Source organism: Mustela nigripes, chromosome 2, assembly GCF_022355385.1.
Source record: "Mustela nigripes isolate SB6536 chromosome 2, MUSNIG.SB6536, whole genome shotgun sequence".
Lineage (NCBI taxonomy): Eukaryota > Metazoa > Chordata > Mammalia > Carnivora > Mustelidae > Mustela > Mustela nigripes.
The window spans coordinates 100,003,438-100,018,420 of record NC_081558.1 but is presented as its reverse complement, the minus strand read 5'-3'; the positions used below and the strand labels follow the sequence as shown (position 1 = coordinate 100,018,420).

The 14,983-nt window shown below is 44.8% G+C and overlaps 1 protein-coding gene across 17 annotated transcripts in view; it reads right to left on the bottom strand.

Moving 5' to 3' along the window:
* Window positions 1-14,983, bottom strand: part of KALRN (kalirin RhoGEF kinase) — a 656,868-nt gene that overhangs the window by 104,342 nt on the left and 537,543 nt on the right. For 3 of the 17 annotated variants that reach the window (XM_059391112.1, XM_059391117.1, XM_059391113.1), the window contains exon 1: window positions 11,531-11,756. The exons of 11 other annotated variants lie outside the window; for them this stretch is intronic. In XM_059391112.1, the coding sequence (XP_059247095.1) occupies window positions 11,531-11,615 (85 nt within the window). In that variant the 5' untranslated portion in view covers window positions 11,616-11,756. Of the gene's footprint in view, window positions 1-11,530; window positions 11,757-14,983 lie in introns of those variants that run through there. 3 more of the 17 variants (XM_059391114.1, XM_059391115.1, XM_059391116.1) reach the window with 2 other exon arrangements.

Below are 14,983 nucleotides of genomic sequence, written 5' to 3'. Positions count from 1 at the left end.
TCCTGCTCAGTAGTGTTTTTAGGATCTTCCCGAATTCAGGATCTTCCCTAAAAGCTGGCTTGTCTGAGCTCTGGGGGACAACTTGCAACTGAAGCCCTTGTCTGTTTCCTCACAAACTATGTCACTCAGAAATGAAAATATGTAACTGCCTCCCTTGAAAGTTTCAGTTGGGAAGGCCCATGGGCATCTGGTTCCCCATCAGAGGGACTGCCTCCTCCTGGAATTATGGAGATGGCTGAGAGGAGGGCCTAGCATTGGCCATTGGAAGAGATCTTCCACTCTTCCAGAAACTTCCAGAGTTTCTACTCTGGCACATCAGTGTATCTTGTACTATAGGCCCTTGGAAAGCTCCATTCAACAGAGATGCAGTGCAAACCATAAATGTGAGCCACATACCTAATTTTATTTTTTATACAATATAGAATAATTTTATATAATTTTTATATAATTTAAAATTTTCTAGTTCTCTTGAAAAGTGAAAATAAACAGGTGCAATTAATTTTAACCTATTGTATTTAATCCAATATCTCCAAAATATCATCATTTCAACATATTATCAATGTCCAAATTACTGAGATTCCCATACAACGTTTTTTTTTTTTTGGTACTAAATCTTTGAAATCTGGTATGTAATTTGTGCCTTCAGCATATCTCAACTTGGACTAGCCTCATGTCAAGTTCTCAATAGCCACATATGGCTAACAGCTACTGAATTAGACAGCACAGCTCTAGAAGGCAGTTCTGACCTGTTTTCCTCTGTGGTCCCCAGCCTGTCCAGGGTGCTCTGCTCTCCCTATATACTCAATCCTTTTTTTTTTTAAAGATTTTTATTTATTTATTTGACAGAGATCACAAGTAGGCAGAGAGGCAGGCAGAGAGGGGGAAGCAGGCTCCCTGCTGAGCAGAGAGCCCGATGTGGGGTTTGATCCCAGGACCCTGGGGTTCAATCCCAGGACTCTGGGATCATGACCTGAGCTGAAGGCAGAGGCTTTAATCCACTAAGCCACCCAGGCGCCCCCATACTCAGTCCTTTAAAAACCCCTTCTTACCCTTTAGGGCCCAGACGGAACCTTGTATCTCCTGAGAAGTCCTCCCAGACCACCCCAGGCCACTGTGCTCCCACCAGATTTTGCATAATTACTTAAGTCAGCCGTCAGGTAGGACCCTGAAGTATCTTTCCTTTTATTGGCTTCAGCAACTATTCCTCCCTCCCTCTTTTTTTTATTATTTACTGTTTCATATTTGTGGAGCAGTTCCCAAGTTGGATGGCAAGATCCTCGAGGGGGTGAAAACATTTTAAATTCCCTACTGTCACTAGTCCAGTACCTGCCACATGGTATTCAAATATTTAGAGGCTGATACAAGAAATGCTCAACCCAGTTTTCCATATGATGAAGGAGCTAATGAAATCATTTGAATGTGACAGTTGACAGTTGGTACAGTTCCATGCAGACTTCTACATACTCAGTAATGTAACAATAATCCAACAGTTACGGAGAACTTACCATGTGCCAGTTCTAAGTGGTTTACCTATGTCAACCCCTCTAAGCCTCGTAGAAATCCCAAGACTAGATTCCTTGATCATCTCCATTTTTCAGATGAGGAACGTGAACAAAGGATTTATATAACTTGTACAAGGTCACACAGATAAAGTAGCAGAGCTGGGATTCAAACTCATTTTGGCTCCAGAGTCCAAGCTCTTAATCATCATGATATATGGCCTCTCAATCCAGCACAAACATAAAATATGTTTATTACAACTTGCATATCAGTATGTAGCCTATGAATCAAAGGCTCTCAGTCAGGGTGTTCCCTTATATAAAAAGAATTAAGTTAATTCAGAAAATGTAAACAGAAGCAAACAACAGGAGAGACATTAAATTCCTTGGTCTCAGGGGATGTTTTTCATAAATCCTCTTAAGACAAAGAACAGTACACTCTTCCTTTCAAAGGGTGTGAAACAGGGGGTTTAACTGGCAACAAGTAAGTTGTGAAATTCTGGATGCTCTTTGATTCAGGAACTCCATTTCAAGGGATTTATCCGAAGGAAGTAATGATGGTTGTGCCAAGAATTAACTCTGAGACTAAAGGAATATTATAAGTATTGCTTGTAATAGCCAAAATTAGAAACAACTAAAAATAGAATGAACATTGAAAAAAAACCTATTTATGCACAGTTAAATTGTGCATCTGGGGGCACCTGGGTGGCTCAGTGGGTTAAACCTCTGCCTTCGGCTCGGGTCATGATCTCAGGGTCCTGGGATCGAGTCCCACATCGGGCTCTCTGCTCCACAGGGAGCCTGCTTCCTCCTCTCTCTCTCTCTCTCTCTGTTTGCCTCTCTGTCCATTTGTGATCTCTCTCTGTCAAATAAATAAAATATTTAAAAAAAAATTGTGCATCTGGTGGTATGCTGATAAACCATCTCCTTGAATAAAGCAAAAAAACCTTGATTTGTGATATCTGGCTGATCTCAAGCTACCAATGGTTTAACAATCCTCTCTCAAAACTCTGAATATTTAATAGGGGCACCTGGGGGGCTCAGTGGGTTAAAGCCTCTGCCTTCCACTCAGGTCATGATCCCAGGGTCCTGGGATGGAGCCCTGCATCGGGCTCTCTGCTTAGCGGGAAGCCTGCTTCCTCCTCTCTCTCTCTGCCTGCCCCTCCACCTATGTGATCTCTCTCTCTGTCAAATAAATGGATAAAATTAAAACAAAACAAAACAAAACTCTGAATATTTAATAATCCCAACCTGAGCAGAGCTGGATCCAGCATTTCACTAAAGGCATACAGAAAAACATCATAGAAGTTGTTCAATATATAACAAGAAGAAAGTTTATAACATTACTATGTTATATTTCTGAACAACAAAAAAAAACACATACATGGAAAAAAAAAGGTTAGAGGATTATTCAAAATGTTACTATGGCTATCGCTAGGTAATGAAATTTTATTTTCATTGTTTATATTTCTAAATGCTTTCCCAATGTTTATATATGATTTTGCTAGGAAAAAAATAATCAAGACTCTCTTTTCCAGTTACAATAATTTTTAAATACCCTATTTTCAAAGGTATGTCTCAAATAAATAAAAGAAAAATCCATAGGTCTTCTCAGTGAAAGCAAGTGCATGATCAGTCAGAAGTTGAGGAGTGAGATGATTCCTAATACCACAAAAGAAGAGAAGCATGAGTGGGAAAAAATGTGCCCTCACCACAGTGCACACTGATCTCTTGAGGAATAAATCATACTTTCCTGGTAGAGTAAATCATACATCCTAATGAAAGGACAGGGGTGAGGAATGGAGTGGACATACATAAACCCCACAACAAGGATCAGTCTGCTCTAGAATCTGGTTCTAGAAAGATCTATTTCTTCACCCAAGGCTCATCCTCATGCTTTTTCACTAAACTTTAAACCATTATATTAAATTAATACTAACAATTGTCAAGTTCAAGTCTTGTCACCAGTGAAATACTTTGGAGCCATTAAAAATATACTGGAGGAGCCCCTGGATGGCTCAGCTGGTTGAGCTTCTAACTCTTGGTTTTGGTTTAGGTCATGATCTCAGGGTCCTGAGATGGAGCCCCAAGTTAGGCTTGTCACTGAGCATGGAGTCTGATTGCCCCTCTCCCTCCCCTTCTGTCCCCCTCTCCACCTTCCCCCAAATAAGTCTTTAAGTAAAAAATCTAAAACACACACACACACACACACACACACTGGAAATGCCTCTACCTGGGAAGATGCTCAAAAGATTAAATGAAATCAGGTTATAAAGCAATATATGAAACATGCCCATTTATTAAGGGGGTAGACATATAGAAAAAGACATATTAAGTAGTTAAGTAGTTGTTTCGAGGTAGTTTACGCTATTAAAGTTACACTATTAAAGGATTACTCTATTAAAGCTATTAAAGTCACGCTATTAAAATTACACTTTTACGTTATTAAAGGACTACACTATTAAAGTTACACTTTTATGGTCTTTTTGTTTGCCTAACTTTTGATTTTTTTTTTTTTTTTGGTAGGCTGTAAACTTCACGGAATATGTTGGGGATTCCTAACTCCTACCCCTGTCTGACAAGTGAAAGTGAGTCATGCAGGGGCCTCCTCCACTTCTCAAAGCAAGAATCCCCAGGGAAGCAGGATGTCTTCTGTTATAGAAAGCTTTTGCTGAAGCTGGGGGACTTGGGGTGGGGTAGATAGGTCAGGGAAAGTTGGAGAGAGGAAAGAAAAAGAGCAAACAAACAAGCAAACAAAAACCAAGCCACCTGGAGGGCTTGTTAAAACAAGACTACTGGGTCTGAGTCAATGGGTCCAAGAATCTGCTTTTCTAGCATGTTGCCCAGTGACCAAATTCCTTCAAGAATTTCTGCTCTAAGTAGAAAAGAGAAAGAGGCACCACACAGGTGTGAGACTGAGGTCCAAAATTTGTGCTGAAGTGGAATGTTTGCAATTCTTTAATTTTTTTTTTGAAAAGATTTATTTAAGAGAGCGCACACACACCTGCGTGTGCACGGGAAGGTGGGGGCATGGTAGTGGAAGAGGGAGAGAACTCAAGCAGACTCCCCACTGAGCACAGATGCTCCAAACTAGGCTCCACATGGGGTTTGATCTTACCACCCTGAGATCATGACCTGAGCCAAAATCAAGAGGTGAATGATTAACTGATTGAGCCATTCAGGCACCCCTGCAATTCTTTTTAACAGTGGGTCTTGGTTCTCCTTTGAACAGGGAGTGATACTATCCTTTCTCCATGGGAGCAATATGGCGGTTCTAAAAGTGGGAGGGCAGAAATTACACCCAGGTGCTACAAGAGAACACACACACACACACACACACACACACCCTGTTCTGTAACTCTGATCTTTGCTCTTTTGCCTGGCTGAAGCCAACCTGGCAGTCTTCTTGTTGTCTCCCAGGTGTGACCAGGGCTACCCTCCTTCCAGGAGGTTTAACACAAAAGGCTGCTTGTCAACTAGGAAAGATATCCTCCATTAGTCACTGGACACACCTGGTGGGGAGCCAAGCTACCCATGTCCCCTATCTACAAGAAGTACCAAGCTTATGGCCAAACCTCACACACACACACACACACACTTACAACTAATCCTGCCCCCAAGGAAAGTAGATACCTGGAAACAGAAATGTTTTATGAGGTACTGTTTTAATCTAGCAGTAGAAGGGGTTTCCCTTCCTTTCAACTTGACAGTTCCCTCACTGTGGTCACCAGGAAATTGAGAAAAATGTGGAACAACCTGTTCTGTAACTCTGATCTTTGCTCTTTTGCCTGGCTGAAGCCAACCTGGCAGTCTTCTTGTTGTCTCCCAGGTGTGACCAGGGCTACCCTCCTTCTAGGAGGTTTAACACAAAAGGCTGCTTGTCAACTAGGAAAGATATCCTCCATTAGTCACTGGACACACCTGGTGGGGAGGCAAGCTACCCATGTCCCCTATCTACAAGAAGTACCAAGCTTATGGCCAAACCTCACAGCCTCGGGGGCTGCTGTGGGCAGCAGGTGATGATTTTTATCTAGACAAAAACAGTCTGGAGAAGAGCAACAAAGTTTGCATATGATGAAAATGCAATAAATGCTGGCTGAAGTGAAGAGAAAAATGTGTATCATCAAATCATTAGCCAAAATCAAAGGGCAGCCAAGAAGAAGTGGTGTGTTTTACATAAGGTAACGTTCTCAGGATCTGAACTTTAATACTGGTGTAGTTATGCTGCAATTCTTGGACCTTGTGTTTTCCGCCAGATTAGAGTAACTTGGGGAAGCTTTGGATTCTTGCCAGTATCTTTTTTGGAATGTTCTTTAATGTAACACACAGAGATTGTAATACTAGGAGTGTTATGTGTTTCTTTTTTAAAAATTGGTTTAATAAAAATAAAGAGGAAATCCCTATCATACTTCTAGATCACAAACTTTCTTCCCCCATAGTTACAATGTCACAGAATTGAGGTGCAGTTGATAATGGCTTGAACCGAGACCATTAAATTGGCATAGGAATGTAGATTTATGGTTTTACCACCCAGAGGGCCCACAAATATTTAGGTAGGAGTCCCCTGAGGATAGGATCTGTATCTAGTGCTACAATTACTATTACCATTAGTAGCGACCTTTTTAAAAAGACTTCATATATGCTTTGTGCTATGCTAAGCCCTTTACATACATTATCTTAACTAATCTTCACAACAGCCAAATGGGGTCAGCACCATTAGGATTCCCATCCCCCAGTGCCTAGTGCTGGTCTGGCAGGCAGTCAGCACATAAACATTTGTCAAATGAATTAAAACACTGCGTGCTACATAAAAGCCAGCTCAAAAATAAAATGATAGGAATGCATTTCATTGGTTCATTTCCACCTGAAAGGGTACATTTCAAGAAAAGGGATAAGAAAGGAGGGGGGGGGGGACCTTCTGAATTAAATTGAACCTGAGGGGAAAATGTGAACAAATATTTACTAAGAACATGTGCACAGGCTGCTATGGGACAGACAGAGATGTGACCGTCTTTGTCCTCCGTGGTCTTGGGACAGAAGAGGACTTCAAAGCAGACCAGGCAGGTCAAGTTCCAAATGGCTCCAGGCAATGCAGTCATCCCCTCAGAACTGCAGATAATCCACAGTCAACACCTAAATTCCAGTCTAGGGATTGCCTCTACCCTTCTTGGTTGGCTCCACCTCATCTGTGCCTATAGTAGGAGAAGCCACATGCCCAGGAAGACAATAATGACACTGAGGGAAGAGCACAGGAAAAGGTCTCTAGTTCTGAGCTGCTACTAAGTGGCTCTCAGTGTCCTTCTCTATTAAAGAAGATCTGTTAAGTGATCTCTTACTTTCTGTGATTTAGCCCCTTCTCTTTGAGAAGCCCTCCCTTGGGTTTCAGATCCATGCTTTTTCTAGGGCCCTCCTTTAGGAAAAGTCTAAGAGGACAGGCCATGTAGGCACTCGCTCATTGAAAGAGGAGCAGAACCTTGACAGATGAGGAATACCTTCAGGGCAGAACAGACCAGCATCAAGATTCTCAAGGGGGAACTATCGTGAAGGAGAATATCAATAACACCTCTTAGGAGTGTTATTGACTCTAATAGGGGGCTTGGAAGTGAATCCCCAATGTTCACTTTTATTTTTTAACTTTAAAATCACTTTGCATAAAAATACAGATACAGGGTCTGAATTTTTACCTTTTTATTCCACATTAGGACCCAACAACCTGTAGCACATGGAACCACAGGGGTGATGTCTACAGCACTTTTGGTGTTTGCAGGACCTACAGCTGTGGCAGAGGAGGGCTATTCAGGGTCTGTTTCCAGTTTCCACCTCATCCCACCAAACCCAAACACTCCTATTTCTACAAGGGACATACAATTGGCCATCAGTACTGTTTTTCAGGTAATAACTGGCATCCTTCTTGCTACTCCCTAGTCAGAGAATCACATAGGGGAAAGGAAACAGGATTTGGGTTAGGGGTGGTTGGTGTGTGTGGTAATTCTCCCCATGTCTGGGTATCTCCCCAGGAGGCAGAAAAAACAAGAGATACACTGGAAAAACATACATGCTAAATGGTTGATTCCGTTTTCCTTGTGGTAGAGGCATGTTCCGGGAGATGAAGAAACAAAAGACTATGTGCATTAAGGCCCCAAGGATTTTTGTGCTTTTATGGAGTGGTGAATTAAGTCACTAATAGTGAATGTCACAAGGGTTTCTCTTTGAGGTTACCAGCACCTTTCTAAAGGAACTTGATGTCATGCTTTCACACATCAAATTCAGTCTATAAAATAAGCTATCTTCATTTATAGGCCAAAGAAGAGACATTCACATCAAGTCATGAGGTCCCTGCATAGTCATTCTGGGAAAAGGTAGGGGGAAAAGAGAGCTTACAGCTGACGATGACTTGGGATGCCCTGTGAAGCCCCACAGCCCTTACCCCGGCCCCATGTCAGACTCAGGCTGGAACCCAATTGCCTTTGTGGTGAAAAAACCATGGGAATGTGATCTGAGTGCCTCCCCTCTAGGCTGATTCAGTCCGGTTCAGCCACCACTCCTTCCTCTCTTTCTGAGAGGCTCAGATGCCTGAACTGGGCACTTGCAGCATAAATGGGGACACACAATGGCACGTGGGCTTGAGATGCAGGGACGGTGATACAGTAATAAACAAATATAAATAAACCCTGGGCATACTGTGGAGAAGCAGAGGAGGACAGTGATCGGGAAGGGTTTCCAAGAAAGGACTTTGGACCACACACCCGAAGTTAATTACAAGTGGACTAGAAAATGAAAGGCTCTAAAGCTGGCTTTCACCTAGCAAGGTCAGAAAAAATGGTTGGGCTCCATGATCTTAGAAGTCACAAATTCCAGTCTGCAGCATAGAACTTAGCAATATCCTGGTGATTTCAATTCCTTTTCGTCTCTGAAACAAGGTGCTTTTTAAAAATTTAAGATAACTGAAGAAGAATCCACAGCTGACCCACTTCTTCAAGCTTAAAGGAAAGTCTAAGTAGCCAGAGCAATCCCGAAACTTCCCGCAAAGTGTGACATCAATGATTAATCAGCCTTCAGACACATATACATGCTATTAGCTCACATTTGGCCCTTTTTCACTTCCAAAAAGGCAGTTATAAATGTATTTGCTGTCTTTCTTCCTTTTCACCTCATCTGTTTTGATCTTACCCCTGGTTTTCAGTTTTCCTGCCCTTCCGTACCAATTTCAGGGGAGGGAAGAAAGATCACCTTGCATCAAACCCCTTTACCATCCTCATACTCACTAGAACCAAAAACCAAGAGAGACAATGAGATAGTAACTTTCCTCACTTGTCCAAATCAAAAGACAGGCTCAACTAGTTTCTCCCACATTTTCCTCAAATATGGTATTTAAAGACCACACAGGTCCATCACTAAGACCTTGACTCTCAACCATGTGCTAACAATTACAACCACTTAGGGTTCACCAGAGAAAGTCCAGGATGCCTCACTTAGCTTTAGGTTGGTCAAAAATAGCCAGAACATTCTACTTCCTCTTTTCCTCAGACTTCAGAAGGTCTTTTCTTAGATTTTCCTCTACCCTTTGAATTCTGAGTGACCGGAAGCCAGCGGGGGGAAGGCCCCTAGACTTGAGAACTGTAGTAGTGGGCTCCGACCCTCCGGTTTCAGAGCGCAGCTCCTGGAGCAGGATAGCCAAGTTCTCTTGGGAGAAGAGAGAGAAGCCAAACAGCCAGCTGCCCTTATTGAAAAGGGGAAGCTGCCTTTCAATTTTATGAAGTCTGTACAACCAGAGGAACTGGTTCAACTGAAAAGAGAGGCCGCAGTCCCGGGTGGCGCTGCCCTCCACGCCGGCCAACCTCTCAGACTTTTCTAAGCCCTTCTCCGTGTTGCAACTAGGCAACTAGGCAAGTTTCCGGGGCTCTGGGCAAGGTGCTCAAACTCAGTACAAGACCTATCTTTGCAGTCAGCTTCCGAATAGAATAGATGCCTGTAGTCTCCACTGGGATCTCTCTTTTCTGTTAGAGCAGACCTAGAGAGCCTCAGCGTAGTGCCACATACCTCATACACAATCGTGATCGCCCTGCCCAGCTGAGGCCCAGGATTCTTTAAAGGGTGGCTACCTCACTGCCCCCCCATCTTCCTCAGATCTTAGTCCCAGCTTGCCATCTTCACATCTCACGTCTGGGGAGGAGTCTGGAGGAAAGTGGGAGAAGGTGACTAGGGACCCAGCTCTGTTATTCTCCTTTCCCTTTTCAAGCAGCTTTCATTGCTTGCTTCCCGCAATTTTCAGCTGAGGGTCACTGGTCTCCTCCTGCTCTGGTTCTGGCTCCTGCAACACCCTCTTTCCTCCCACACTCCCTCTTCAAGCTGCAGAGCCTGCAGCCACTGCTTTTCCAGTCCTGAAGGCTGGAGGCTGGCTCCCCCAGCCCCCACCTCCTGGGCCCCCTGAGCGGGAGGGGCAGCTGGGGCCATAAACAGAGCCAAGGACTGAGAGAACCCAGGAGAATTGCTCTGCAGGCAAATTGGGGCTGCCACACATCTGGATTCAAGCAGGCCGCTGCAGGGGCTTTAGTAAAAGCACTACCCAAGTCCCCGAATTCTGCCTTTTGACAGGAAATGGGCTCCCAAGAAATCCTGCTTGGAAACCCTTCAGCCCTCAGAGCAATCCCACCCACTCAGAGATTCTCTTTGGCCATTTCCTGCCTTCTCTCCCTTTTAATGTTCCCTTCCTTCAATTCCCAGCCTTGGTTTTGAATGTTTCTGAGCTAGGCTTAGATTCTGGTGAGGGTCCCAGGCCTTCTATGATTCCTTCTCCATCCGAATTCTGGCTCTTAGAGCTGGCTACCACGAAGTTCCAGGCTGTTCTAATTAAATGCAGAGACTGAAAGGCTAATGCAGAGACCGAAAGGCTAATGCTGGCATTAGGAACTGGGAAAATGTCCTTCAGGTTTAATTAGTTGTTGTAGCCTTCTATCAGCTCAGGGTAAAGAATATGTTAGGGTTCTGCTCTGTGTGTGGCATAGACAGGACGATTAAGGGTTCCTTCGATGATGTTTATTTATCAGTAACTCAGAGAGAAAGTTCTATCAGGACTTTTTAAAATGAGAATGAAGCAGAAGATGGGGGCATTGTAAATGGGGGTGGAGGGAAATTTCACCCCAATAGGTGAAAGTTAAAAAGGGCGAATTACCAAGCAAGGGGCCACATTCTCCCTTCTAATCACATACAAACAACGCCTCTCTTCCCCCACCCTCTAAGCTGAAATGTTAAAGTGACAGGAACCGCTTTAGGAACATATGGGCACTCTGCTGAGGAAAAGCCCCAGGAGAGGCTCCACAATTGATAACCTTCTCTCTGTGACCCTTCTCACCATCTTGTTTTGCAGGCTGATTTTGGGGAAATTAGTTGCTTCCTGCCATCTCCTCAACATTAAAATTAGAAGAATAATTAAATACAGCCCTAATTGGGTACACAGAGAGTTCTTGGTTAATTAATGAGCCCAGCTCCGGCCCAGAGCTGCAAACCCAGCGAGCCTGCGAAAGCCCCAGCAGAGACAAGCGAAAAGCCCGCTGCAGTCCCCGAAGAAAATTGTCACTTGGCAAAAATAGTTCCTAGTGTAGAGACAAGTGTCAAACACATTCCTATAGCTAGGAGTCACTAGTTAATCCCTCAGCTGAGATCCATATGTAAATGAGAGCAAGGAAGTGCGCCTTGGCCACTACAGGGACACACAGCTGGGGGGGGGGGGGTGGCCGGGGGGGGGCCCCCCCCCCCAGGCCCCCCCCCCCCCCCCGCCTCCCCCACCACCCCGCAGGCTGGCGTCCTGACATCCAAAGTCGCTGACAAGTAAGTAACTGAGATGCCAAACTGCAGCTCCTCATGCAAGTCAGAAGCTCCCCGCCAGCGAGCCCGCTTTCTGCTGGGGACGAGGACGCGAACGCGGGGCCCAGCGAACCCCCTTGGCCGCGCCCCCCCCCCCCAACTCCTCCCTCCTCCCTCGCCGGCCCGGGCTTTGCTAAAAGAAGGCGCGAACGGCGATAGCCACTCACCTCTGCACCGGAGGCAACAGCAGCACTTCACGAGGAGCCACCCCAAAGAGGGACCTCGGGTGTAAGCCCGGTCGCTGCCCTTCATGCTGCCGCCTGGCACCAGAGCTCCGGCATGGCCCGCGCCGCCGGCAGCGGGTGGCAGCGCGGCGGGCAAGAAACTTCAGCGCCGCGGCCGCGAGCCAGTTCCCTCCCTGTCCCCGCCGCGCAGGCCGCCGCTCTTTCTGGGAGCCAGAGCCACTTTGGGGAGGAGGGGCGGGGTGCGGGCGGCGAGGGAGGGCCTCAAGGGGCGGAGTTCCAAAGTCCAGCTGTGCCGGAGTCCCCGCCAGCGGCCGGGCTGTGGACCGACGCTGGGGGTCCGGGCTGGACCCCAGCCACTGCACACAACAGGTGCTTAGGGGCTCCTCCTTGCGCGCAGTTTCCCGTCCTCCGCTTTGGCTTAGCGTATACAACCAGACGAGGCCGAAGCGGTGGGAGAGGAGCAGATTTAGAAGGTTCAAGACTCTAACGCTTTTCCTCTCTCACAGATGCCCCTTCTCCTTCCCCCCAGTCTCGGAACGTGGACCGCTTCCTCTGCGTTGAAACACCTTCACTTAACTCTTTTCTTGCCCTCCTTTTACTACTTAATGCTCACCATGATCATAGCGCCTGAGTTTTTTTATAGGCTCCCGGCCCATAATGATGTTAGGCTGAAGCACTCCGGATTTGAAATCGCAAGCCCCAGATTCAAAGCTGTTTTGTTGCCTACTAACTCTCTGACCTTAGGCAAAGTCACTTCGCTTTTTTGATCATCAAATTCCTCGTTGAAAAAGTAAATAAATAAAAGGAGGAGAAAGGATTGTTAAGTTAACAGGATTGCTAATAGAATTTTAAAAGACATATGCATGTAAGCACCTGTTAGACATTTAATAGTTCCATTTGGGTGAATGCCAGAGAAACTCCAAAGACATTACTCAGGGTGGAGGAAGACTTCCATTAACCCTCTCCCCACCCACAGTGGGTCTATCATTCCTTTCCTTATATCCCGAAGCTTTTCTTTTTAAAATATTTTTCAGGGTGCTCAGTGGGTTAAAGCCTCTGCCTTCGGCTCAGGTCATGATCTCAGGGTCCTGGGATCAAGTCCCACATCAGGCTCTCTGCACAGCGGGGAGCCTGCTTCTGCCTCTCTCTCTTCCTGCCTGCCTCTCTGCCTGCTTGTGATCTCTCTGTCAAATAAATAAATAAAAAATCTTAAAAAATATTTTTCATATTTCAAGGGCACACTTACACCCCTCACTCGTACCAGGAATCCCACCGGTCTCACACCCACTGGATTCTCCTAAGAACCACTTTGTTTATCACTCACAGGTCATCTCTCCCATTCTTTCGTATCCAGGTTTAGGTTTCTGGAACCATCCCACACTCATAAAGTAGAGAAGGCCCATCAAGCAGAAAAAAAGGGAAGTCTGTGAGAAGGATTAAAAAAACCAGAAACTGACCACTCAGGTAACCAATTCCCACCTACAAGAAAGACAGCCAGGGGCCAAGCCTTTTAGGAGTTAGCAGGATTTGGCCTTCCTCTCTCAGTTTGAACCATGTTTAGATCTGGGTGTTGCGGCATCTGCCACACAGCTGGGACACAGCAGATGCTCAGGAAATAACAGCAGCACAATTTAATGAATAACAGTAGCAAACATGTATTGAGCATTTATTGTGCCAGGCCATTTCCTAATTGCTTTCTATACATTGACTCATTTATGTGCACGCACACATGGAAACACACAACCCTTAAAATGTAGGGTCCTCTTCCATAACAGAGGAAACTGAATGAATGAACCATGATGAGGCTTTGATGATTTGAGTCTAAAGAGAAATTCTAAAGAGCTTCCCCCCGTAGAAACAGTAGGACCCAGAGTCAAAATCTTACTTCTAGTTCTGACACTTCCATCTCCTTGATAGCCTCTCCCGGTGAGGATTATATGAGAATCTCATTGTTAAGTAGGAAATGTGCCCTGGTGCTCCACATGCAAAACAGAGAAATAAAAGTTCCAGTTGCTCATGCAGCCTGCATTCCAGATTTCTGATTTACCGATCGTCCTGACTGTGATGTCAGGATCTCATCAGCCTCAATGAATTCAGGATCACAGTTATCCTGGGTTCCAGTTCTGACCTACGGCAACCAACACATACTGCTGTCCGGTTCTCTCTTCTGTATTACCAAAGACAAGAGCCATTTGGTTGTCCTTGCCAGCCCAGGGCAGACACCTGGCTAGGACCTCAGCCCTTCTAAAAATGAGCTTTATTTGCCTGTGTTCCCCTGCCTAGGGGCCATGATACAAGAGTCTATATTAGTCCAGCCACCTAATCCACCTCTCTGGATACTTTGGGGGCATTCTGACAGGAATTGAAAGATGCTTCAAAATTGCTTGGTAGCCACTTATTTTTTCACTTAAATCTTCCTTCTGGGCCTTTGTGTTCAGGTAACATTGATCATTTTTCTTTCATAATCCTTTCCAAGAGGCTGGTGACATCATCTTGCAGAAACTGGCTTGAGTTTGGTGTTCGTGGAAGACCCAGCCATTACTTCAGAGATTACAGAATGAGTAGACCCTAAAGTGATCTCAGTCTCTATGAAAAGAGTCTATCAGACATGTGTCCACAAGTCCTTTAAACTTGAGAATCAACCCTACTCTCAAAGGCATAAAACATTAAGACTACCTACCCATCTTAAGTTGATGTGGTCAACACATTTTGGCCATCCTGGAGATTCACTCAGGTGTTGGGCACCAATAACTGAGAGTCCCATCGCCATCCTCATGTGCCTTCCAGAATGAGACCAGTGATGACTACAACCCAACAAGGAAATCCTGAACATCAATGGGACACTGACCCATGGCAGACTTATTCAACAATTCAGCAAATACTTTTTGAATTCCTACTATATGCCAGGTTCTGTTCTAGGTTCTAGGTCTACATTGGTGAACAAAAACAATCCTAGTCCTTGTGGAGCTAGCTGCTAAGGCAGACTCACCATAAAGGTGAAAGAAAAGGGAATCAACATCAGATATGTGACCAAGTTTTGAGTTGAGGGATTTCAGAAAATAGATGTCTGATTCTTCTAATCTGCATTTAGCTGTTTTATGGTAATGTCCTCAGGACAATTTAAAGGGGAGGGTAGGGCAATGGTTATTGAACACTTATAGAATCATAAGAGAAACTTTAAAAAAAAAATCTAGGCATTCATGTATGAAAAACTCACAGCTAGTACCATATTCAATGGTAGAAAACAGAGAGCTTTTCCCCTAAAATCAGGAACAAGACATGGGTGTCCATTCTCATCATTTTTATTCAATATGGTACTAGAAGTCCTGGCCACAGCAATCAGACAAGAAAAAGAAATAAAAGGCATCCAAATAGATAAAGAAGTAAAACTTTCACTACTTGCAAATGACTGTATGTAGTAAACCCTAAAGACTC